The sequence below is a fragment of the Colias philodice genome, chromosome 23, assembly GCF_061535455.1.
Source record: "Colias philodice isolate Cphi_HAF_F1 chromosome 23, ilColPhil1 Martin Lab GWU primary, whole genome shotgun sequence".
Lineage (NCBI taxonomy): Eukaryota > Metazoa > Arthropoda > Insecta > Lepidoptera > Pieridae > Colias > Colias philodice.
This window is the reverse complement of record NC_143108.1, coordinates 5,539,379-5,566,054: the sequence shown is the minus strand read 5'-3', so window position 1 is coordinate 5,566,054 and position 26,676 is coordinate 5,539,379. Positions and strand designations below refer to the sequence as shown.

General features: G+C 35.7%; 1 protein-coding gene across 1 annotated transcript; it reads left to right on the top strand.

Moving 5' to 3' along the window:
- The first annotated feature begins 262 nt into the window (after positions 1-262).
- On the top strand, positions 263-24,662 carry alphaCOP (coatomer subunit alpha). Its single transcript, XM_089710032.1, has 21 exons — positions 263-608; positions 1,146-1,262; positions 1,913-2,149; positions 2,875-3,012; positions 3,632-3,795; positions 4,247-4,384; positions 4,588-4,671; positions 5,301-5,487; positions 6,472-6,624; positions 14,756-14,976; positions 15,542-15,679; positions 16,810-16,913; positions 17,253-17,419; positions 17,970-18,167; positions 18,651-18,832; positions 19,126-19,249; positions 19,848-19,956; positions 21,948-22,080; positions 22,542-22,717; positions 23,502-23,717; positions 24,121-24,662. The coding sequence occupies exons 1-21, from the start codon at positions 381-383 to the stop codon at positions 24,582-24,584; spliced, it is 3,678 nt and encodes a 1,225-aa protein (XP_089566158.1). The 5' UTR covers positions 263-380; the 3' UTR covers positions 24,585-24,662.
- Positions 24,663-26,676: the final 2,014 nt, after the last annotated feature.

Genomic DNA, 26,676 nt, shown 5'->3' with positions numbered 1-26,676 from the left:
ATTCAGACATAGTAGGTATGCTTACATTTTTTGTTGACATCTTATATATAAAAATGAATCGCAAAATGTGTTGGTAAGTGCATAACTCGAGAACGGCTGAACCGATTTCGATAATTCTTTTTTTATTATATTCCTTGAAGTACGAGGATGGTTCTTATGTAGAGAAAAAGTAAATATGTACCACGAGCGAAGCCGGGGCGGACCGCTAGTTTACAATAATTTTTTGGGTTTTGTAATTTATGGGTACATCACTACGACATACGTGTCACGTCAGCCGGTTTGACGTTAGAAGTATCATGAAATCTGCCTGCGTATTGTTAAATTGTTTCAGCTGTGTTTAATACTTATTTAATTGGAATTACACGAAGAGCGTTTCCAAAATGTTAACCAAATTCGAAACGAAGTCAGCGCGGGTGAAAGGAATATCGTTTCACGCGAAACGACCATGGGTTTTGGCCAGTTTACACAACGGTGTGATTCAACTTTGGGATTATCGTATGTGTACATTATTGGAGAAGTTTGATGAACACGATGGCCCTGTTCGTGGTATCTGCTTCCACATACAACAACCTTTATTCGTATCCGGTGGTGATGACTATAAAATCAAGGTATTTAGAAATATCAAATATTTTGTTCGAATATATTCTTTTTATGTTTTCTTCCTACTTTTTGGTGCAAAAGTCCTTAATTGTAAGATAAGATGCATTTTTAATTTTAAGCGGCGCATTTAAAATATTAAATAGACTTCAAGTAGGTTAATACCTAATTGTAGTTATATACCTATAACTATCATTTTGTATTTCATCAGCTTTCTAATTGGTTTATTTTATACTTCATATAATTTGAAATTAGAACTTTTCCTAAGGTCCCACTTATTATAAAAATACTACACCATGATTTCAACTATTAAGTAAATTACTCAGACTTGGATATGGCAGGAACAAATTTGTGATAATTAAGTCTTCTCATTTATTGAACTTATAAACTTTTCAGTAACATTAAAGTTACTATATTATTTATTTTTTGTGAATATAATAAATGCCTTCTTATTTATAAGTATACATAAGCTTCTGAATTATTATTTTACAATAAATATCTATTTTAAACTTCAAAATATTTGACTAATATGTTTTTCTATATTTCAGGTGTGGAACTACAAGCAAAGAAGGTGCCTCTTCACTCTTCTTGGTCATTTGGATTATATTCGCACAACTTTCTTCCACCATGAGTATCCCTGGATCCTTAGTGCTTCAGATGATCAGGTAATTGCATAAAGATGTGAAAGATAATTAATAGATAAATAACATAAGTAAGTAAGTAAAAACACTTTATTGTACAATGCACACAAAAAATAACATTTACCTAAATCATAACTTATAACAAATGTACAATTTGGTGGCCTTAAGAAGGTAATTCCTTGTCTCAATAACAAAATTATCTTGCACCATATTATTAAGCATAGCTATGGACTGGACAAAATAATATGTATGTTTATGTTAATACATGTACAGACTGACCAACTATGGGAATATGGGTCACTTTATATTTGTGATCTCACTCATTCATGATTCAATAGATATATTGTTATATTGAAACAGTTGTTAGTTAGATGTGTAGTGATGCAATAATAAATTAGTTTTAAACAATATTAAACTTCCTAGAGTCACAGTTGTCAATGTGAAGCTAAAATGCAATACTATGTTTTATATTCTCCGTTTATTTACTAGGAATATTTACAAGTGCTAGAACCACAAATTGTATTAGTTAACTGGTTGACCCAGCAAAAATTGTCATTTATAAGATGTTCAACATTTATAGTATAGATGTAGTTTTTTTTATATTTATCTCGAGAAGATTGATTGTTAAAATTTTGTAAATTTGGCTATTAAAAAAACATCGTATTTACTTTCAGACAATAAGAATCTGGAACTGGCAGTCCCGTCAATGCATAAGCGTGCTTACTGGCCACAACCACTATGTAATGTGTGCGCAGTTCCACCCCACTGAGGATTTACTTGTCTCTGCGTCTCTTGACCAGTCTGTACGAGTGTGGGACTTCTCTGGGTTGCGGAAGAAGAGTGTAGCGCCTGGACCTAGTGGACTCGCTGAGCATTTGAGGAATCCGCAGGCTACGGATTTGTTTGGTCAAGTTAGTATCGTAAATTCAAACAGAAATAAGATTTAATGCAACCATACTATAGCACATAATAAAATAAACATTCAGAAAAACAAGGGCACATAAAAATTAAAAGATATAAGTACACCACATTTTGATTATTCATTTACTATATTTTCTACTAGTTGTTACCCGCGGTTTCACCCGCATTGCTCCGCTTCTGTTGGTCTTATCGTGATGATATAATATAGCCTATAGCCTTCCTCCATAAATGGGCTATCTAACACCGAAAGAATTTTTCAAATCGGACTATGACCTGAGATTAGCGCGTTTAAAAAAACAAACAAACTCTTCAGCTTTATAATAAATTAATTAATTGTGTGCTATTCAGATTATAAGTCAATATAATTTCAGTATTATATAATATTTCAAGTGAATAAACCAAAGTGCGAAATATATTACCTAGTAAAGTAGTCATTAAAATTGTAATTTTAATTTTTATAGCATTTTAAATGCATTTGATAAATATTTACAAAGAAACGAACGCAAGTCAAGCGTTATTTGTTTCGCAGTGAGCGTGTACCACGTCGCGTACGACAAATAGGCTTTGTGTCCACACAAGGGGTTCTGTCAATGAATTGTTACCTATGTTTTTTATAATACGTATTTTTATGATACGACTTACACTTTGTATGCGAATATGGGTTTAAACATGTCATAAATCCGTGTATTATGTGAAGTTATTATTATATCCATAGGCCGATGCAGTCGTCAAGCATGTGCTCGAAGGTCATGATCGTGGTGTGAACTGGGCTTCCTTCCATCCCACTTTGCCATTAATTGTGTCGGCCGCTGATGATCGCCAAGTCAAGTTGTGGAGGATGAATGATGCTAAGGTAATATTTATTGTCATAATATTCTTTTATTAATGTGTATAATGACTGTTACTCAGAATTTCGAAAAAAAAAAACAATTATTATCTTGTAAAATAATTTTATTTATTTATTTCAGGCAACAAATATAGTTACAGTTAAAGATCTTAATAGAATTTAAAACTACGGCCCCTATGAACTTAAAACTACTTAAATACTAAATTAATATCACACGCTATGTTTTCGGTGTGTGACGCGACTCCGGGGGGCCGGGTATCCGTCCGCGGAAGCGGCGAAACACAAGTCCCTACGGCCAAAACCCTTCGTCCATGTAGAATAATAACTTCAAGTAATTTTATTCTAAAAATTAAAAAAAAAAAATAAAAATAATAATGTCTATTGCTCACGTAAAACGCATGCGAAGCGGCAACGTCGCGTCAGCCGCTCGTCATGCGTTCGACGACCTAACAGGTTTTTTGATTGATTGTTAGTGCTAATAATGCGCGCGTTCAGCTTATTACTAGAATTATAGGCCTTAACAATTGTTTTAATTTATTTCATAAAAGTTGTCTATCCCATCATGAACACTACATAAAATTTTAACTCATAATCAATTATTATAATATGTAATTACTATTTTCAGGCATGGGAAGTAGACACATGCCGCGGGCATTACAACAACGTGTCTTGTGCATTATTTCATGCCCGTCATGAACTAATTCTTTCTAACAGTGAAGATAAGTCGATAAGAGTGTGGGATATGACCAAACGGACATGCTTGCATACATTCAGGAGGGAACATGAACGGTATGTGCTTAGTTTAACGTGATTTTTTTATAGATTTGATTTATAAAAAAGTTAATATGTAACTTAGGTTTGAAATTATTTTGTGTAGTTTAGAAATGGTTTGATAAAAAAAGTCAATGTTTTGACTTTATAGTTATTGAGGTTTTTTAGTATTGAGAATAAGTACTTATTACTCTAATGATTATAACTGCGTACAAATATTAAAAATTTTTACGACATGTAATTTCTGTAAATACATATATGTAGATTCTCATTTCTGTTATGTAGGCAGAGTTGTATGTGGCTTATCTTTGCAAATAATGTTTAAAATAATGAATTAATATGTTTGTTTTGAATTCAATATAATAAAGTTCACATTATTTTATTTTAATTATAATTTTCATTCACACAGATTTTTCCATGAATTTGGCCTTCATTTACATAATTTATATTATTTTATATCTTTTTTCAGTTACTGGGTACTATCATCTCACCCCACACTCAATCTGTTCGCTGCAGGCCACGACGCGGGAATGATTCTGTTCAAACTGCAAAGGGAAAGACCCGCATATGCTGTGCACAATAACATGCTGTTTTATATTAAAGATAGGTAAGAATAGAGTATTGTTATTTTATCATTTTATTTGTCTGTATTTTCTTTTTCAATGATTGGTTTTTGGTATTTATTTTTTTTCGGAAGGACGTTTTTTATAATGATTAATTAATATAATGATAATACTTGTAATATAAATAGTATTTTTCATAAAATATTAATGTAATTTTTGTAAATTACTATTGTATATTTGATTACAGACAATTACGTAAACTGGACATGCAAGCGAACAAAGATGCGCCTGTTATGCAAATAAAGGGAGGCGGCAGACATCAACCATACAGGTAATTTTTATACTTGCTTTTTGCCAAAATATTTCAAAAGGAAACTTAAAAGCTTGTATAGTTTAGTTATAGAAGTTGTAAAATACCCAGAATTATTTTTTATACATTTTAGATTACATTTGTTATGGAAGTGTTATATGTACTTATCTTCATATCACATATTAGCTGTGCCCCGTTGTTTCACCCGCATTGCTGCGCTCCTGTTGGTCTTAGGGTGATGATATATAGGCCATAACCTTCCTCGATAAATGGGCAATCTAACACCGAAAGAATTTTTCAAATCGGACCAATAGTTCTTGAGATTAGCGCGTTCAAACAAACAAACTCTTCAGCTTTATAAGATTAGTATAGATTTTTATAACATATCAGTATTACACATTATTTTATAATTTTTTTTTAATCTTTTGACGTGACAACGTCTTATAATTCGATAGAGCCGGCTGCACGCACGAAAGAACATGACTCATGCGGCGTTACCTCGCTCTGAGGCGTTCCATGTAAGGCTTGAAGTGCAAGCGAGAGCGCGGAACGAGCGACAAAGAACACAATCGGACGTTGTCACGTTCAACTATCGTCAGTAAACTGACTTACAGACAACCAATTTTTTTTAACTGTTTAACGATTTCCAGCATGTCCCTAAACCACGCGGAGTTCTGCGTGCTAGTCACTTGGCGTATCGGCGACAATTGCACTTACGAGCTATATTCTGCCCCCCGGGACGGGGGCGAGGGGGGCGGGGAGCCGGCCCGGGGACAGGCCGCCGCTGCTGTGTGGGTCGCTAGGAATCGATTCGCCGCGTTGGATAGGAACAACCAGGTATTATTTATTTTTTATTTATTTTTACATATGACGGCGCCGTCATCAAAGTTTAAAAAAAAAGACGGGTTGCACTCCGGGAGTGCCGGCAGAAGTGAAAACTTGATTATTAACGTTGAGCATGTTTGATATCCATCCGTCTTACGCTTTTTCGATCAGGCCACGTGTCCTGACGCGAGTTTAAGATTTTATACCCAACGCTGCTAAAGAAGTATTCACTTCAAAAATAACGAACGGCGAACCTATATAAAGCAGCGTGCTCGCACGACTCGGTCACCCGTCCGACTAGGGCCCTTCCGGCCTCCTCCACTCAAGCGACAGCCCAAGCCGAGGTTCAAGATCCCCGTCAAGACAAGCCCTTGCGCATGTCGCTACCAGGGTGAACCTTCAGTTCACCCCCACGTCCGCGTTACAATGTAGAGCCCTTCTGGCTAACATTGAGAAACACCAAAAAAAATGACGTGACACTCGGGGACTGCCGCGGTAAAGCTATTGCATGCTATGCCTTCAAGCCACACCTCCGCGCCCGTCCCCGTGGGGAGCGTTCGGAGTGGGGATTTTCGTTACGGAATTTCTGGATTCGGTCCCCGCGCTCAAGGCCCGCGTTAGAAGCTATGCAATAGCTTAAAAACGACTCGGGTCATTTGTTCCTCGACTGTTGCCCAGTGTACATCACAAGCTAACTATAATTTGCTTCTGATATTTATTTTTTATTAATTGTAATATTCCAAGTGATTATGTGGAGTCTATTGTCCTTTTTTTAAAACATTCTCGGAGCTAAGTCGTCTGATTACAATTTTATAGTGACGTATAATATACATAAACATTGAATACAATATTGATGTTAAAATATCATAAAAACCGATTCATAAATCTACCCCTTCAAGGTGTACCTTGGGGTGTACCCCAGTGATCATAAAATAATTTTCCAACTATGCATTTTCTTAGCCAAAAATATATAACATTCCCACATATTGTTCGCAGCTAGTAATAAAGAACCTCAAGAACGAGGTATCCAAGAAGATAGCAACACCAAATTGCGACGAAATAATGTACGCCGGTACGGGCATGTTGCTCTTGCGTGAGCCGGACTGCGTGCAGCTGCTCGATGTTCAACAGAAACGGACCATCGCTAGCGTGAGTAGACAAACATACAAATATTTCATCATCATCATCATCACCACCACCACCACCATCATCATCATCATCATTATCATCATAATCAAATGAAATCAAATCAAATCTGTTTATTTGCTCGTATATGGTCATATAAAGGTGTTAATATACAATATTTATATCACATATACTGCCATTGTAAATGTATGCAAATTTTTTTTGAAATTACAAATTAAATTATCAATAATATAAGTACCAATTAATACATTCAATCAACAACAAAAAAAAGACAATAAATTACAAAATACATACAAAATTACAATTAAATTATATAAAAACTCATACATTAATGTCATTATCATTCAAGTATTCCTTAAAACAAAATAATGTTTAGCTTGTAGCAGTCATGTACATAGTTTATTTTTAAAAATATTCGATGTCAATTTTCTAATTTTTGGTAAGTGATTATAAATAATAGAGATGCGCCGAATAGTGATTTCACCGAATAACCGAATACCGAATACTATTCGGTTAAAACCTTACCGAACCGAATATTCGGCCGAATTATTCGGTTCAATGTTTTGACGTGTTTTGATGCGTAAACCGGTTCTAACGGGTCGCAAGTAGCTGCTGGCTCGGTGGCGACCTCACCGCCCGCCACACGCGTATATCGCCCGCGCACTCCGTGCCGTGAGCCGTCTCAGTTGTGTAATGTGTTGAAACATCGCACGAATACGTTACAAATTAAAACAAAAAAATATTAAAATTTTTATATTGTTTAAAAGTTTTATATTTTTACTTTAAGTTAGTGTTTGCAATATGAAAGTAAAAGATCGCGAGCTTGGGACTTTTTTGATGAAATGCAAGATGACAAAACAAAAGTTAAGTGTAATTTGTGTGATTGTGTTATTTCTCGTGGTGGAGTAGGGCGCAGTGCCAGTGAATGTTGACTATAGTTTAAAAAATGTTGTGTGGTTTTATGAAACCACGGTAAAAGTGAAACTGTTCGAACGGTTCCGAACACTGCTTTGTGTAGCGCATGTCGCGTGTCGGTACACGCGACATGCGCTACACAGACCAAAAAGTTTGAGACGATGTAATAAAAGTTTCAATTTAAAAATAATGTCATATTCAGTGGCGTGCCTAGGCTGTAAGGACTGGGCAAGCCCAAAGTTTTCAAAGTTTTTGCTGGGTACCCTTTTGAATTAGAAACCTTCCTAAGGTATACTTTGTAATAACCGAATCAAATCTTCTAAATTTTCACGCGCGCCCGCTAACAGTTGAGTCAAACGTTTATCATTAAAATCAATAAATTATATTAAACTGTATGACATTATATTATTAATAAAATTGTACAGATCATTTATATTCTAATAATTCAAAACGGCGATCTTCTGAAGGAAAGATTTTATAACATTGGAATAGAAAGTAGGTGATTGTTTTAGAATTCAATTACCTAACAACTGGCAATTGTTGATAATTCAATAAGGCGTTCTTGGCCTTGTGTATTTCTTAAATACGTACCTATGAATTCGATTTAACGATGAGAAAGCACGCTCCGTGGAAGAACTACCTTATACCTGCTAGCAGAAATCGTAACTACCAAGTACCAAATTTAATGTGCAAGTTTCAACAGCTGGGGCTTCTAAGCAATTCTTATTCATGAAATCGATTAATTCGTAAATATATTTTAATTAAAATTTCGTTTATGTGACTTACTAGCTGTCTGGGTAATGCACAAATCGGGAGTTGGTTTTTACGAAGAAATTAATTGATGTTTTTCAGTAAAGTTTAATGATTTTACCTTTCCCCCGCTGAGCACAAAGCAAACCATCACAATTTACAACACAATCTGCTGTCGCAACACTCATTTTATCACAAAATTCGAAAAACTTAACCTAAATTACACCGATATAATCACCCGCTCAAACAAACTATACCTAATAAGAATAACAATAATATTCGCGACGTTCGTTCGCGCAATCGTAACTATCTTCACACTGTTAAAGCCGGGCTTTATACTCCATACAGATTGCTATAGAATTCTATAGCTACGTATGTATCTACTCCGACGAAATTTCATACGTTAGAAGAGATGAGCGCAAAGCCCGGTAAAAGCCCACGCGTGCAAGCGAGACAACTACATGTTATAATCCACCCAATTTAGATTGTAACGTCAAAATAAAAGGTACGACCTTATTCCGATAGGAAAAAGGATGAAATTAAAAAGTTTACTCGAATTCGTCATTGTTTTATGCTAGGCGTATTATATATTATATTGTAGGTGAGTTTTCATTGAATTTCGGAGCAAATTATGAATTGCTCATTGCGCGCGAATATTCAAACGTGAATTTGGTTATTTTCCTGTCTCGTAGCGAATTTCTAAGGTAAGCCGGGCTTTTCGGCTTGTATGAACGTACCGCCACTGGTCATATTCTATTGGGACTAAAAGCATTGTCTTCAGACTTCAGGATTTAAAGTATAATAAATATTAAATACTGACTAAGTGCTAATAATTAACATGATTAAATTATGTTGATGTAAATTTACAAAATAAACGTTGATCTGAAATGTAATGATTGTTTTATTTTATATAGTGTATATAGGTATACCTCATAGAAATCTAAATAACAAGACACATAGAAGGGCTATAATGTCATAATTCGTATGAAAACCGCTGTCGCCAAAATCAACACATTCAAACCGAAAGCTAAACAGTACACACAAGTAAACTATGTCTTTTATTGGACAGCTTGATTTTAGTGAAAACTAACTTATCTATTAAATTAAGCTTTTGAATATGTATCCTAACGCACGAATTTACGGTTTATTTTAGAATAACATCCCTAAGTATATGAGACTTTTTGCTCCAATACGAACAAACGTGATAATAAGAATGGTCGACTGTGTCATTCATTGTTATTTCGATTACTATGGTGACACTCGTAATACTTGTAAATATTCTATAATTTTAAGGAAAAACGGCATTATTTCTAAAAAAAAATATTTTCCGATGAAATATTATTCCTTTATAAGTATAACTACAACTTGTGGAAGAATTTCCGCAATGGGAATTGCTGAAACACACCATGTATACACTCATACGTCTCCAGAGCAACTGAACAGTGACGAATGCACTGGTGATGTGCAAATCACCTGAGTGGCGACAAGGTCACGCACGCTTACGACTTCTAGTGTCTTGTTATTTAGATTTCTATGGTATACCTATTGCTGAAACTACGCCAGAGTTTAACTTCGATACGTTGCGATAGATGTCGCTAGGCGTCACTTAGAACGCGCTATCGAAATGTTTTTACAGAAACGTATAATAATTTCAAGGCGGCTGGTAATTTGATTTGCATGACCTTACGAAGTACCTTTGGCCGATTTTCCCGAATAACGAATTTGATTAAATTTGCTATTTTTGTATGCCAATCACCGTGCTCGTTGCGGTCGATTAGGCTTTATAAACGCAACAAAAGAATAACTAGAAATTAGAAGATATTATAATAATTTAGATTTTAGGCACCCTGTTACGGGTTTGACGCATTTGGTGCACTTCTCAACTTGTACACCATGCTCAAATGGTGAACTTAGCAACTGGTGCACTTCTCAAATGGTACACTTCGCAACTGGTGTGGGAAAGTAGGTTTGTATTCAAGTTTTACGCACGTGATTGTAGCAGGTCAGTCAAATGGACGAAAACTGAAGCTGGACGGCAAACCAGCGCAATTACCCTACCTTAGGTTCAACACATTCTTCATAGGATTTCTTTGACTTGTGTATAGTATGACAAAAATCATTCATAATATGAAGTTATTTATTTAGTTCTATAGCCAAGAAAGTAGAAATACTCATACCTAATATATCCGGCACCTAAACCGAATAATTCGGCCGAATACGAATAGTGAAAAAGATGCCGAATATGCCGAATACCGAATATGTATTCGGTATTCGGCGCATCCCTAATAAATAGTGATGGCCATGCAATACGCATTGTTTCTATACACCACTAGTTTTTAATCAGTACAAAAACTTTAAGGATATATTAGCGAATACATTATTATCATATGTATGATGTAAGAATTACATAATATCGATAAATAGCAAAGATATAACCATTTGTTTATTTAAGAAAGTCTCACTAAAATCATAGACACATTGCAGAGTTCATTGACTTATTCGTTGATAGTATTACCTAACCTTGGACAATAAAATGAAACAAGACATGTAGGTAGTTACTAACTTTATTTAGTTTAATTCCTAAATTCAAATCTCCTCTTCATAGGTACTTCATCCAGGCTTAGGACCGGCATAATTACTTTTTACAATAAATTAAATAGGTACGTAGGTATGTAATTACAAAACAAACAATATCAAAATAAAATAAGCTATTCTGTATTGAAAGAAAAAACGATTTTGGCGTATTTAAGAAGTTAGAATCAGCTCTATTTACAATACCTAATCTGTATTAAAAGAAAAAACGATTTTGGCGTATTTAAGAAGTTAGAATCAGCTGTTTTTACAATACCTAATCTGTAATGAAAGAAAAAACGATTTTGGCGTATTTAAGAAGTTAGAATCAGCTGGTATTTACAATAATCTTAACTAACCTTACAAGTATTTCAATTGTCCTTCCAAATGTCCACCACCATTGTCAACAATACACAGACGTGAACGTTTTATTAAATTGTTTTTTAACGAGAGAAGTACCTACGTTTTTTTGTCTTTTCACTTCATCCAATATGCGCTGTTTTAATTGTTCGACACTAACCAGCTCACTTTTGTTCACTTAATTTCACTCCACAAAAAGAGGTCCAAGGGTGTGAGATCAGGTGAGCGAGGAGCCCAATCTGCAGCAGGCCCGCCTCGACCGATCCACTGACTTCCAAACTCCGCTGTGAGAAATTCATGAACCGTAGCGTTATTCGACATTCGTACTACGTCGAGGATTCTCTTCAAAATACGCTAGTACATTACACGAAAACATTTTGTGACAACGCCTGCTGGTAAGCATTTACCACGGTTCGTACATTTGGCGATCGAGGGTTCGGGACTCGGGTACTTCTTATCTGTACATACGTACTGCTGCACTCGCATTTTCTCCACTCAAAAAGAACGCACGAAGCATAAGTACATAATCCCGTGATGTGAATTGATATGACATCGTACCGGGAAGAACGTAAACAAACGCGACGAAAAAAAACAAGTTTTCACTTCCGCTAACAATTTGGCACTGTTTGTCGCGTTGGGGCGGGGGGCCGTTGGGGTGCGACGCGGGCGCAGGCCGCAGAGGGAAAGGGGGTGGCGGGGTGAGGAATGGGCGAATGGCGAGCTTGGACGCGAGTTTGCCGGAATTTATCAATGGATCTGTGCGGCGGACCTACTCGAAAACGTACGCTAGAAAATTACAACACAATACCTAGTGTGGGTCATTGATTAAATTTAGGTTTAACAATTTTTACATATTTATGTGGACAATTTTGGGACATTTCTGTTTGTTAGTGTTTTTAATTATTTCTTACACAAGTATGATTGGTTAAAGATACTTAACACCCTGTAAATTTTTTTGTACTGATTAAAAACTAGTGGTGTATAGTGCAAGGCGGATTTTAGGTGAACATAATCTTTCTCTATGTCGTGTGCTATATATATGTTTCGTCATATTTATCAAAGAAGCTCATATTTTTTTTAACAAATAAACATATTTCACACAACATATTTCATATACATCATCGTCATCAGCCCATATGTTCCCTCCCACTGCTGGGATACAGTCCAAATATTTACTAGGCAGTTATTCATGGACACTTCACTTAATACACTTTTACACATTGATTTTAGTTTGACACTTAAAAATATCATGCAAATTTGTTTTTAACCGACTTCCAAAATAAATAGGAGGTTCTCAATTTGGAACAAAATATATTTAATAATAATATATGTACATATTTAGTAATAGACAGTGTACACAGACAAACTATATCTCGTTTATCTTAAAACAAAAATGCATCGTAGTATTTATCTATTGATTAAACATGCACAATTGCACACTATTTTATAATTAACACGCCGAAATGTGTTTTTCTTTTAAGTTGTAAACAGAAAAAATTGCAGAATTTGATGAAGCATAAATTTAACATTATAAGGTAACGGCACCAGTCGTGGACAAGCATCCAGTAATGGACAAAATAAATATTAAATTTAAATATTAAGACCAAAATTAACGTTATATAATTTGGCAATACTTAAAATAAAAGTTTGGTTCATAAGCTATCATAATACGACATTTCATCTTATTCGGCCAAAATGTTTGAAGATGGCAGAACGTTATGTTTAGTTGCTGCGACTCGTTTCGAAGAAATCCGTTTTTACTAAGAAAATCCTTAAGGAAGTGAGGACACAATTTTGGTTATAAGAATTTTTGTATAAATGTCAGCAAAATTTGATATTACTTTTATTTATAGTAGTTAAGTGTACGAAATATTACACGATTTAGTATCATGATAGGTTATGCTGTTTAAATAAAATTCATCAGTGTCCATAACTGGATTTAATTCTATGGATATATCCATTTATGGACATATGTCGAAAATAAACTTTTTTTAAAGGTATTAATTACATGCGCTTTTCTGTATTGTCTTTTCTTTCTGATTAATAATATACCTATCACGACCATTTCAAACAAAGGGTTCCAATATTGTACAACAATTGTCCATGACTGGATTTGCTTTGGTTCCTATAATGGACATTGATATTTTTTGTTAAAATTACACTAATGGGTCCAACAACATAATATCTATCTAAACATGAAGAATATACTTTAGAACAATGGATCATTATGTGCTGTGCGACTCGTTCTCGGCTTCATTCTCTATCAATGCGTAGAGAAGTCGCATACTTATGCGTATTGTAACGCATCTATCATAGAGAGTTCTCTGATGAACTGTTTGGATCGTTGTCTGCTGCTAAATTCCACCACCATATAGCACACACGCCTAAATTTCATCCACACCATCTTGACAACAGTTTAAAAAAAGCTTTTTGCCTCGTGCTACAATTTGGAATCCATATCGATGGACCGATCAGATTAAGGCTGCTGGCGGATTCAGATTGGCGATTCACTTCACGAGTGTAGCGGAATGCCAGGAAACAGAGAGATATGGCGGAATATCGTGAAGCGGGTAACATCTACCCCCCTAGAGTGATATGACGAAGAAGAAGAAGTCCCAAAATGGATGGAATGGCAGTACTTTTTTTAGTTATATTTTTCATCCCTGACTTATTGAGAAAAAAACCATATTGGTGTTTCTTAACGGACATAACTCGTATTTAACGATGCATTTGTCCAATTTTTGCCTAGAAAATGGAAATTAAGACTGTTTTAAATATTATAAGTATGCAAAATAATTAATAAGTACTATTTTTTATAAACACATCCCCGATTTATTGTATTCCAATCATCATTTTCAAGATTCTATTGATAACTATAAGTCTTCTCCAAGTGTAAATAACTGGAGAAACGACATTAGGTACAGTCCATAAATGGGTGTTCATAACTGGATGTTGTCCAAAACTGGGTGTCCATCATTAGATTTTTCACTGTCCAACACTGGTGCAAAAAAGTGGTTTTTTAATTTATAAATAACTTCATTATTTATGCATTGTAATCTTTTTTCTAACATTGGTTACGTTAAACTAACATAGAACTAAAGGTTTAACTAAACAATATCCAATAAAGTTAAAAAACCTACGAGAAATTTGCAAAAAACTTCAATTTTTTCCTTAATCTGTACAAGACTGGTGCCGTTACGTTACTAAAAAGAACTTAAGTATTAGATTTTGCCGTCACTAACTAAATATACCAAAATTTTGCCGTGACGAAATCACTCAAAATTAATTTTTAACTCATAAGTATAAAGTCGATTTTCAAATAACCATGTCTTTCAGATGAAAGGAAATATACCAAATTTTTCCCGTGACGAAATCACACAATTAATTTTGAACTCTATGTACATAAGTATAAAGTCATTTTTCAACTATGTCTTTCAGGTGAAAGTCTAAATATGCCAAAATTTTGCCGTAACGAAATCGCACACAATTTAGAACTCTATGGGCATACGTATAAAGTCGATTTTCAACTATCTTTCAGGTGAAAGTACCAAAATGCCGCTACGCAATATGGAACGCAGATATGTCTCTAGTGGCTTTACTAGGAAAACATACAGTGACCATTTGTACCAAGAAATTGGAACAATTATGTTCTATAACTGAAGGTGCGAGGGTCAAATCTGGGGCCTTTGATGATTCTACACCGCAGCCCGTGTTTATTTATACTACGGCTAATCATATCAAATATTGCTGTAAGGATGGGTAAGTAGTATTTTTTATTGATTTGGTTTAAATTTGTTATTTGATGTGTTTCTTAAAATATTAAAGATATATTTCGGTCTTAAATTGTACTTTAAATTTTGATGTAGAAATGTTATTTTCTTATTAATTTTTGTCAAGTTGTGAATTTTCAATTGAGATTGCATTTTATACATAAATGAAAATTAATCTTCTTTTGCTTCTAATAATATTCTAGATTTTTCATTATGTTAAGATTTTCATATTTATCATATTTAAAATTTTTACTTTATGTAGGACTAGCTTCCGCCCACGACTTTGTACGTGCATCCCCGTTTTTCCCCGTTCCCGCAAGAATTTCGGGAAATCCTTTCATAGCGGATGCCTACGTCCTAACATCTACCTGCATGCCAAATTTCAGCCCGATACGTCCAGTGGTTTGGGCTGTGCGTTGACAGATCTCTATATCAGTCACCTTTGAGTTTTATATACATATATAGATTTAGTTGCAGATGACTGCCACAAGATCGGTCAATAATAATTCAAAGAACTCACTATATTTATCCTATTTTTTTCTTGTTATTTACAGTGATTACGGTATAATCCGCACACTAGACGTGCCAGTATACGTAGTGCGAGTGTTAGCGGGAGAGGGATCAGCGAAAGCCGTGTGTCTCGACCGAGAGGCGAGGCCCAAAGTGTTAACTATCGACCCTACGGAGTACAGGCGAGTTTGGTCCCCATAATGTAATGGTTCCTCTACAAACTGTGTAATACCCCCTTCCCCTGTTTGTGTTGCTCCTTTCACAGGCGAGTTTGTAGAAATATCAATTTTATTGAGCCACTTTGTTGCTAAACAAATGTATACAATGAACAGTCTTCCCCCTACAGTTTAATCTCAATTTTATAATAAGCGGCAAATTTCTTAATCCATAGAAATCTAAATAACAAGACACTAGAAGTCGTAAGCGTGCGTGACCTTGTCGCCACTCAGGTGATTTGCACATCACCAGTGCATTCGTCACTGTTCAGTTGCTCTGGAGACGTATGAGTGTATACATGGTGTGTTTCAGCAATTCCCATTGCGGAAATTCTTCCACAAGTTGTAATTATAATTATAAAGGAATAATATTTCATCGGAAAATATTTTTTTTTAGAAATAATGCCGTTTTTCCTTAAAATTATAGAATATTTACAAGTATTACGAGTGTCACCATAGTAATCGAAATAACAATGAATGACACAGTCGACCATTCTTATTATCACGTTTGTTCGTATTGGAGCAAAAAGTCTCATATACTTAGGGATGTTATTCTAAAATAAACCGTAAATTCGTGCGTTAGGATACATATTCAAAAGCTTAATTTAATAGATAAGTTAGTTTTCACTAAAATCAAGCTATCCAATAAAAGGCATAGTTTACTTGTGTGTACTGTTTAGCTTTCGGTTTGAATGTGTTGATTTTGGCGACAGCGGTTTTCATACGAATTATGACATTAAAGCACTTCTATGTGTCTTGTTATTTAGATTTCTATGTCTTAATCACTCGCCCGAACCTGCGTAGAATTAAAAATAAGGTAGATGAGATAATTGAACTTCAAATGCGACAGTAACCGTGCCGCATATTATACAAATGTTTTTTTCACCCAATTATGTTGTTCATTCCAGTTTATGCTTTAGTCCCCTCCCACTTGTGTTGCAACTTCCAGTCAATTTCTTTTTACAAGATACTCTTGTTTATACAAGTTTCAAGAAATGTATTTCGTATTTGCTTTGTTACATTTTTCTTATCACTAAAAAAATATTTATTTTAGTTATTTTTTTCAGTTATTTTCAATATTAATGATATAATTCCAGGTTTAAATTAGCGTTGGTGACGCGTCAATATGATCAAGTGTTGCACATGGTGCGCACGGCCAAACTCGTGGGACAGAGCATTATTGCGTATTTGCAAGAGAAAGGTACGTTAACATTATTTATAAGAAAAGTAAAATTATTATTAGTATAATTTATAAAAAATAGAATATCAAATCGTAAGAAGAAAATTCGAATTAGTTATCAATATGAAACAAATCATAGAATTTTTTCGATTACTTTTTCTAGCTCCAACCAAGCTAATATACTATGTATAAATTATTTCAGTTCATAATGTAATCGAGCGAATTTAGTTAGCTGTTTTGCGTGAGCACTTTTCGAAATCTATAACAAAATTTTACAATAATTATAGTACTAAGATTGAATAATATAGCTAAGTTAGATTTTCTAAGGATTTGTATAAAAATGTATATTAATTTCCACAGGTTACCCAGAAGTAGCGCTGCATTTCGTCAAAGATGCCCGTACTCGTCTCTCCCTAGCTTTACAATGCGGTAATATTGAAGTTGCATTAGAAGCGGCTAAGAGTATCGACGAGCCAGATAGTTGGGATAAGTTGGCCCAAGCAGCTTTGGCCACTGGTAACCATCAGGTATGTAAAACGAAGATTTGTAGATTTTTCTATACATAATGTGTAAGTTTCCAAGTTTTTTATCGCGTAAGGCTCGATTTAATGATAGGAAAATTACTAGATACTGTACTTTAATAATTGGTGGGATAGTTTGTGAACGAAAATATTTAATCTCTAACTACCCTAAAAATCTATTCATTAAAATAACATGACATGTTTAGTCTCTAACTCTATCTCTCTACTCTAATGATACTTCTTTCTTATTTTTCAAATAACATAACATGGAATTCTATATTTTAAGTTACAATATCATGCTATAGTGATCTCCTACTAATGTTTGTATTTTGTATAACAATACTATAAGTCATTAGTGCAGCAATACATTTTAATTAATGGTTGCTGCTTTGCTGATGGAGAGTCCTTTGAGACAAAAAAAAGATAGCAATGGTGGCAACCATTGCTATCTTTTTTTTTGTTCCGTGTGTTAAGTGATTATTAAAAGATTTATATTTTTTTACATGGTGGCAAATAAAACGCTTTCTATTTCTATAACTATATATTTCTTCCACAGATAGTAGAAATGTGCTACCAACGCACGAAGAATTTCGACAAACTATCATTCTTATACCTCATAACGGGTAATTTGGAGAAATTGCGCAAAATGATGAAAATAGCGGAGATACGCAAGGATGTATCCGCGCAGTTCCAAGGGGCTTTGCTCTTGGGTGATGTAACTGAGAGGATACGGCTGTTGAAGAATTCTGGACAGGTAAATCAAATCAAATCAAATCAATTGGTAGGTCGGATTTTGTAGTTCTAGTAGTGATACTTAGGAAATAGTTGTAGTAGGATTTGTAGCTTAAGTAGTTGTAAGATTAAAATTGTGAATATGAATGGCACGTGAGTCGTGTTTTATTAAATACTAGCGGTCCGCCCCGGCTTCGCTCGTGGTACATATTTACGTTTTCTCTACATAAGAACCATCCTCGTACTTCAAGGAATATAATAAAAAAAGAATTATGGAAATCGGTTCAGTCGTTTACACGTGATGCCGTGACAACGTGAAACGGGTTTCATTTTACTTGTTGCCATACAAAATTTTTACTTTGCATTTTTTTTAGTTTTAAGAAATATCTGTTTTTTTAGTATTTCTGTTCTCATAAAGACAATATTAAAGTCGATAAACAATACATAGGTACTAAAATCAAAAGATCAGTTAGACAAAGTTTAACATTTAATCATTTTTTTCCAGCTCTCGCTAGCCTACTTAACAGCGATAAACCACAAGCAGCTAGAAGAAGCGGAGCAGCTAAAAGCAGCGCTTGAAGCAGCCGGCTTACCTATCCCGGAATCGAACCCGAACGCGGTGTTTCTACGACCCCCGCTACCGGTGCAACGGGCGCAGAGCAATTGGCCATTGTTGGCTGTTTCTAAGTGAGTTAAAAATGGGTTGTAATGATAATATTTTTGAAGTGAAACTTCTTTATCGGGGTTGTAAAAAAATTTGGTGTAACATTTTTCCGTTACGCGCCATCTTTTTCTTATCCCTACCACGCGTGATTACGTATTTCTGTAAAGTTGCATATAGTAAATTATTAAAAAAAAAATAAGGTCATAAAAAAGTTTCACTTCTTACGTGTGTACACTAGTACACGCACACATTTTTTCCGGTGTATTTGCTACTTTTGATTGTTTGTGATATTTTATTTTATTCTCAAACTCTTCAGGAGTTTCTTCGAAGTGGCAAGTACGGCAAGAGCTGGTGCTGCAGCAAGTGTGGCTGCAGCTGATGCTGCAGAGGAACCGCTTGAAGCAGCCGGCGCTTGGGGAGATGATGATGTACTGGATAAGGTGATGTATACATACATACACACACACACACATGTTAACATTCGCACACAAATACACATGCATATTGATAAGATGTGGATGTGTATATCATTCATACACGTACACACATGCACACATACGGTAACACTGATAGACGCATACGCACACATACGCATACGCATATTCACACACACAAGCGTGGAATTCTTCTCAACTAAAAAAAGGAGAATTTTCTACCTTGTCACACGAGCACCTAAATATAATTAAAATATATAAACACAAATATAAATGAAGCCACTTTAAATTAGCGTAAAACTTGGTGGCAAACAAAAATATGGGTTAAGATTGTTCGTCAGTATGTTATTTGATTAAGAAACATGTATATACCAAACTAGCTTCCGCCCACGACTTTGTACGTGCATCCCCGTTTTCCCCGTTCCCGCAAGAATTTCGGGAAATCCTTTCTTAGCGGATGCCTACGTCCTAACATCTACCTGCATGCCAAATTTCAGCCCGATACGTCCAGTGGATTGGGCTGTGCGTTGATAGATCACTATATCAGTCACATTTGAGTTTTATATATAGATTTTACTAAAATCTATCTCTTCTATTTATACAGGAAGAGATAGAAAGAGAGTCAGGTGAAGTGGAAGATGCGTGTGATGACGGCGGCTGGGACGTCGGTGATGAAGATCTCGATCTGCCTGAAGAACTGGCTCCAATACCTGGTAATTAATTATTGAAGTGAAAACTTCTTTAGCGGCGTTGAAAACTTTTTCTGTAATGGGTATAAAACCTTAAACTCGTATCAGGACACGTGACCTGATCGAAAAAACGTAAGACGGATACCATTCCAAAATATCAAACATGCTCAACGTTAATAATCAAGTTTTCACTTCTGCCGGCACTCCCGGAGTGCAACCCGTCTTTTTTTTATTGGTCTTAGGGTGATGATATAATATAGCCTATAACCTTCCTCGATTAATGGGCTATCTAACACCGAAAGAATTTTTCAAATCGGACCAGATGTTCCTGAGATTAGCGCGTTCAAACAAACTCTTCAGCTTTATAATATTAGTATAGATTTATCAATTTAAAATACCACGCCAAGTAAAATATTTACAATTATACAACACGGATTAATACGGTAGCTACATACCTGGTAAGTTTTGTAACATTGTGTTCTTAGATTTTAAGAAAGCGTTTGGTATAGTTGCTATCAATTATTTGTAAGAATATTTGTTTTAGTCTGTAATTGGGTAGAAATAATTCGTCTCTCTTCATTATTTTTATGTAATTCAACTAAATTAAATTAAATTTTAGTAATAAAGCGTGAGAAAACAGCCCTTGACCATTTGGCGTTCCACTACGTTGATTTTGACTTACTTGACTTAATGTCCTGTGGCCCCTATGTGGGGCAGAGGGCGTCTACAGTGCGCCGCCATCGCGTTCTGTCTTGGGCTACGCTCTTCACCTCCTGCCACGTCAACCCGATCGCCCTAGCCTCCGCCGCCACCGAGCGTCGCCAAGATTGTCTTGGACGGCCACGCTTCCTTTTCCCTTGCGGAGTCCATTCCAGGGCTTGCCTAGGTATATGTGAAGTATTCCTTCTGAGGGTGTGGCCGATCCAAGTCCATTTTCGACGTAAGATTTGACGGGATATAGGAGTTTCATGGCAGCGTTCCAACAGATTGTCGTTGGATATCTTGTCTGGCCAGTGGATTCGCAGTATTTGGCGGAGGCATCTGTTGACGAAGACCTGGATTCTATGCGTGATATCTTTGGTCACCCTCCACGTTTCACTCCCATATAAGAGGACACTCTTTACGTTGGAGCGAAATATTCTAAATTTCACTCCACGCGTTAGTTTCTCTGATTTCCATATGGGCCGCAGCTGCGCGAAGGTTGCCCTAGCTTTGGCGATTCTAGAAGTGATGTCCTCTTCAGTTCCACCGGAATTAGACACAATACTGCCGAGGTATGTAAATTGCTGGACACGCTTTATTTGTTGTGTGCCTAAAGTCAGTGGTTGAGAATTTCTCCCCTCTGTGCGCATTTCCTGGGTCTTTAGGGTGTTAATTTTTAGTCCACAGACGGCAGCTTCACGTTGAAGGTCGTCAAGCTTGGACTGCATGTCAACGTGTTTGTGACTGAGCAGACACAGGTCATCAGCGTAGTCTAGGTCGTCCAATTGGTCGGTCAACCCCCACTCTATACCGCGTCGCTTACCTTCGTTGACTTTATGCATTATGCCATCTAGTACCACCAGGAAAAGCAAGGGGGATAGCAAACAACCCTGTCTCACACCTGCACTCACACCAATGTCATCCGAGATAAGTCCGTCATGTGTGACCTTACATACGTAACTCTTGTAGATAGCTCTCAGCAAGTTTATTATTTTATCTGGGACGCCTATTTCGGTGAGTCGGCACCAGATGCTGGAACGTGCACCAGAGGGAGGCAACCCGAAACAAACCGAGTCTGTCTGCAGGCTCCAAGGTGGCAGCCCCGCCAGCAGTCTAGGACACAGTGGGCTAATCACCTACTTGTCTGAATCAAACGATTTATGAAACGATAACGTTGATTTTAGGTACTATTTATTATTTATAACAATGAACAATGTGCAAATATGTACCCCAAATTAATACAAACTATAAAAACTTAGCTTATAATAGTATTAAAAAAAAAATAAGAATTTTTAATAAATTATTATTTTCAGCTGATATAGACGGCGGTGAAGACAATTCTCAATACTTTGTTGCGCCAACACGAGGTGTGAGCGCGGCTCTTGGCGGGAAATACAAGACTGCGCACGATTATGTCACCACTGGACAGTTTGAGATTGCTTTCAGGTATTTATTTATATATAGTAATTTTTTAATAGCAATTGCTTTGGTATTGTTACTGGTATTATAGGAGCGTTCGTGTAGTTTACAAACTGTGTTGTGGCTGTGTTATAAATTTTTGTAAGCATTTTTCATGTAGCTTTACAAATAAGAAATCCTGAATCACCTAAGAGTCCTAATCAAAAGTAACTGTTTGTTCTTACTTATATATTTTAATTAGATGATCCTCAGTCTATGATTACATAGGTACGTACATTTATGGTTCATGGTATCATCATCATTAATTGAAGTATCATTGTAAAAATTGCTATCCATTACCTTATGTTTTTGTGGCATCATTTAGTAGGTTTTTGTTATTGCACATTGCCCTTTTTGTTATTTATCTATGTTTTCTCTTATTCACAAAATCTAAAATACAGTTATAGCCTTGATTGACAAATAATTTGCTTATAATTTTTCCCTCGTAGGTTGCTAAACGAACAAGTGGGTATAGTAAACTTCGAGCCGTACACAGAAACAATGTTGCAAATGTTCTCACACGCGCGAATGCAGTTCGGTGCGTTGGCAACACTGCCGCCTTTAGTGGCGCACTTACATAGGAACTGGAAGGAGGCTAGCGGGAAGGATTTGTTGCCTATTATAAGTGAGTTTTTAGAATTGTCATTATTATAAAATTATAATGTTCATCTTCATTGACGTCATTACCATCATAAGAATTAAGAATGTAGTAGTTCTAAAACACTTTATCGATATTACATAGGAACCAGAAGCTAGTGGGAAAGATTTGTTCACTCAACAAGTTTTATTTTGTTATGTGATTTTTAATATTGATCTGGGAACCTTCTTAATCATCATCAGCATCATCAAACTCAAACTCAAACATTTATTTATTCAATTAGACTTCTTCTAGAAGCACTTTTGAAACGTCATTAGGTACATATTTTTAACATTTACCACCGATTCGGAAAGCAATACTGCTTTTCTGCTACTACGGAGAAGAATCGACAAGAAACTTCATAGTTGCTCTTTTTAATCATGTCAGTTTTACAATTTTACAAATTATATATGTATCATATATTATAGTAATATGCCAAAGAACTGTCCTGTGGTTTTTACGCGACAACCCTCCATGGGTTCAGCACTATCAAGTTTATTATTATAATCATCATTATCATAATCATCGTTCACATTATCATTTTCTCCATTATCACTGCCCTTATAGTGTAAGTGGAATATTCCTAAATATTTATCGGCTCACTTCTACACGAAATTTTATATGCCCAGCAGAAAATATTGTCGATCTAGCTCTTTTACAAAAAAACACTAATAAACTTAACTTTTTGTAAGGTACTTCTTTATATTTATATTGACTTCAGTTAGATACTTTATATTATTGACTATATAAATTAACCCCATTTTTTTTCCAGCGGCAAAACTAAACGACCTAGTAGCACAACTGCAGCAGTGTTACCAGTTAACAACGGGCGGCAAGTTCACAGAAGCGATAGAGCGGCTTCAACGCGTGGTGTTACTAGTTCCACTACTTATTGTGGACTCGAAACAAGAGTTGGCTGAAGCGCAGCAGTTGCTGGCTATTTGTAGGGAGTATCTATTGGGATTGCAAATGGAGACTGCTAGGAAAGGTTGGTCCAAAATTCATTGTTTTGCATATGACAACATCTTCTGGCTATAGGGAAGTAGTATATGTTCGTTTTGTAGATGGAAAATGATAATAAATAGATTCTTGATCCTTATAGTTGTTAAATTTGCAAAAGCGACAGACGCCTTACTGGTATATACAAATTTCAATGTAGGACCAAAATAATCTGCATATGGCAATGGAGAAAAGGCTATTCGAGTTTTTGTATCTGATTCAATTAGTATTTAGTTAGATGATGATACAACTTACAAAGGTCTAAAGAAGTTTCTCCCCAGTATTCAGATCTAAAATTTCTTGCCATAAATATCGTAGAAATAATCAAACAGTGTATATTTTCCTCGTTTACACAGTATAATCCTATATACTTACATCTATTTTACTTCCAGGAATGCCGAAAAACACGTTAGAAGAACAAAAACGCACGTGTGAAATGGCGGCCTACTTCACTCACTGCAAGCTGCAGCCCGTGCACCAAATACTAACCCTACGTACCGCTCTAAACATGTTCTTCAAGTTGAAAAACTTCAGAACGGCTGCATCGTTCGCGAGAAGATTGCTAGAATTAGGACCTAGACCAGAAGTGGCCCAACAAGCCAGAAAAATCCTGCAAGCCTGCGAAAAAACGCCTACAGACGAACATCAACTGCTCTACGATGAACATAACCCATTCAATATTTGCGGAATAAGTTATAAACCAATATATAGAGGAAAGCCAGAAGAAAAATGTCCGCTTTGTGGGGCGAGTTTCTTGCCAGAACATAAAGGCAAGTTGTGCCAAGTTTGTGGTGTCGCGGAAATTGGGAAAGATGCGCTCGGACTTAGGATTTGTGCGCTACAGTTTCAGAGATAGGATATGAATTGTATTGAATATGAATGATATATTATTTGTAAGATTTATGTTAAATATATTATATTATGGTATCATTTTTATCTGTGTTTTATTGACTCACCCAATCAATATTGTATGTAAGAGAAAGTTATCTTGTTTGAAGCACGTATAAAAAACAGCTGGACCGATTTCTATTTATTCATGTTTCCTCTTGGCATGAAGGTCTGATGTATAAAATACTTAAAATACTTCCATCCAGATTTTATCTATTGTTAAAATCATACCTAACTCAACGTCACTTCTACGTAAAGGTGGGAGATGAAAGATCCGATATACACGACATCAAAGCGGGTGTTCCACAGGGAAGCGTAATGGGTCCCATGTTATACCTTATATACACATATGACCTACCCGTAACTACAAATGTACTTGTGGGAACTTTCGCAGACGATACTGCACTGTTGGCTACTCACGAAAACCCTGTAATTGCGTCCAATATTCTGCAACGGAATCTAAATGAGATGTCACAGTGGCTACGAGATTGGCGCATCAAGGCTAACGAGGTCAAATCGGCTCATATGACCTTTACTCTCAGACACAACTCTTGCCCTCCTGTTAAATTAAACAATATACAAATACCCCAATGCGAAGTAGTGCGATACTTGGGTGTACACATGGATAGAAAACTTACTTGGAAAACACACATTTTTAATAAAAGGAAATCTCTTGGGCTACAACTTAGGAAGATGTACTGGCTACTGTCGCGCAAGTCCGGTCTGTCGCTGGATAACAAGCTACTCCTTTACAAATGCATACTGAAGCCTATGTGGACGTATGGAATTGAGCTATGGGGCACGGCATCAAACTCCAATTTGGAAATCCTGCAACGGTTCCAATCAAAAATGCTGCGGATGATAACAGATGCCCCGTGGTATGTCACAAATAACCAACTACATCGTGACCTGAATATACCCCTAGTGAAACAGGAGATCTCCACAAGGCTGAAAAGCTACGCAAAACGTTTAAAAAACCATCCAAACGCACTTGCCTGTAATCTGATGGATACGGAAATCCGACACTTTAAAAGAATTAAAAGAAAGGCCCCACAGGACCTCATAATATGAGGTCTTAGCATAATATAATGGATTGGTCATTGGACTAATACCATTCAAGTCATTTAATTTACCTTCATAACCTCTAGGCTAAATGCCTAATTTTCAGGCAGATTGCAAGAAAAATCAGATATTAAAAAAAAAAAAAAAAAAAATGTTTCCTCTTGGATAAGTATAATAACCGATAAAAACCTTTAAGTTTTTAAACATAAAACGTATGTACCTAAAGACAAACCCAATATGCATAGGAAAGTGAAAGTAGTAATGCCATCTATTGGAATTCATTAAATTTGGAATTAAGCATGTCTCAGGCAAATTGTATTATTTCGTCGTTTACAAATGCTCGACATTTTGTTGTATGTTGAGGATTTACTTTTTTCCAAACACACAAAAACACGTTTGCTAGCCGACGGAGACCCGCTTCGCGGTAATATCTGTTTAGTTAATTAAAAAGAAACACGTAGGTACCTAACCTAACCCACCCCCTTATCCTGACCAAAAATTTCCGATTACGAATTCTCGACATATTACAAAATGCCGAACGATTGTAAACGGCGAAATAATACAACTTGCCTGGGACATAACAGGCATCATGCGTGCATTACTAAAAATCTTCACAAGGAAATAAGATGTGTCACCACGATAAAAAGTATCCTATGTCACCATAACCACAATAATAAACTCCAGAAACAAAAATAAAATAGGCAAAAAATCGCTCTGTGGCGATTTGAATGAAAATGACGCAATTAACATTTGATGATTAAGGACAATAATAATTGGTGTAGGTAAAAATACTGGAATAAATATAAAAACACAAAAGTTTACTTTAATACACAGTAACTATAATCATTTCAAATGATCACTCGATCGACATAATTAACTTTTAAATATGGGCTAATTGTAAAAATTTTAACTCGCACAATTGCGTTTTATGTTTGAAAATGTGCTCGATTCGATGATCATCATCGTGTTCGGTGCATTTACATCAAACGAACATAGAA

Excerpts from the sequence above, each read along its gene's own strand:
- alphaCOP (XM_089710032.1), top strand. The coding sequence starts at position 381 with ATGTTAACCAAATTCGAAACGAAGTCAGCGCGGGTGAAAGGAATATCG. Across the intron at positions 16,914-17,252 it reads TGCGTATTTGCAAGAGAAAG|GTTACCCAGAAGTAGCGCTG; the intron begins GTACGTTAACAT and ends TAATTTCCACAG. Across the intron at positions 22,718-23,501 it reads GGATTTGTTGCCTATTATAA|CGGCAAAACTAAACGACCTA; the intron begins GTGAGTTTTTAG and ends TTTTTTTTCCAG.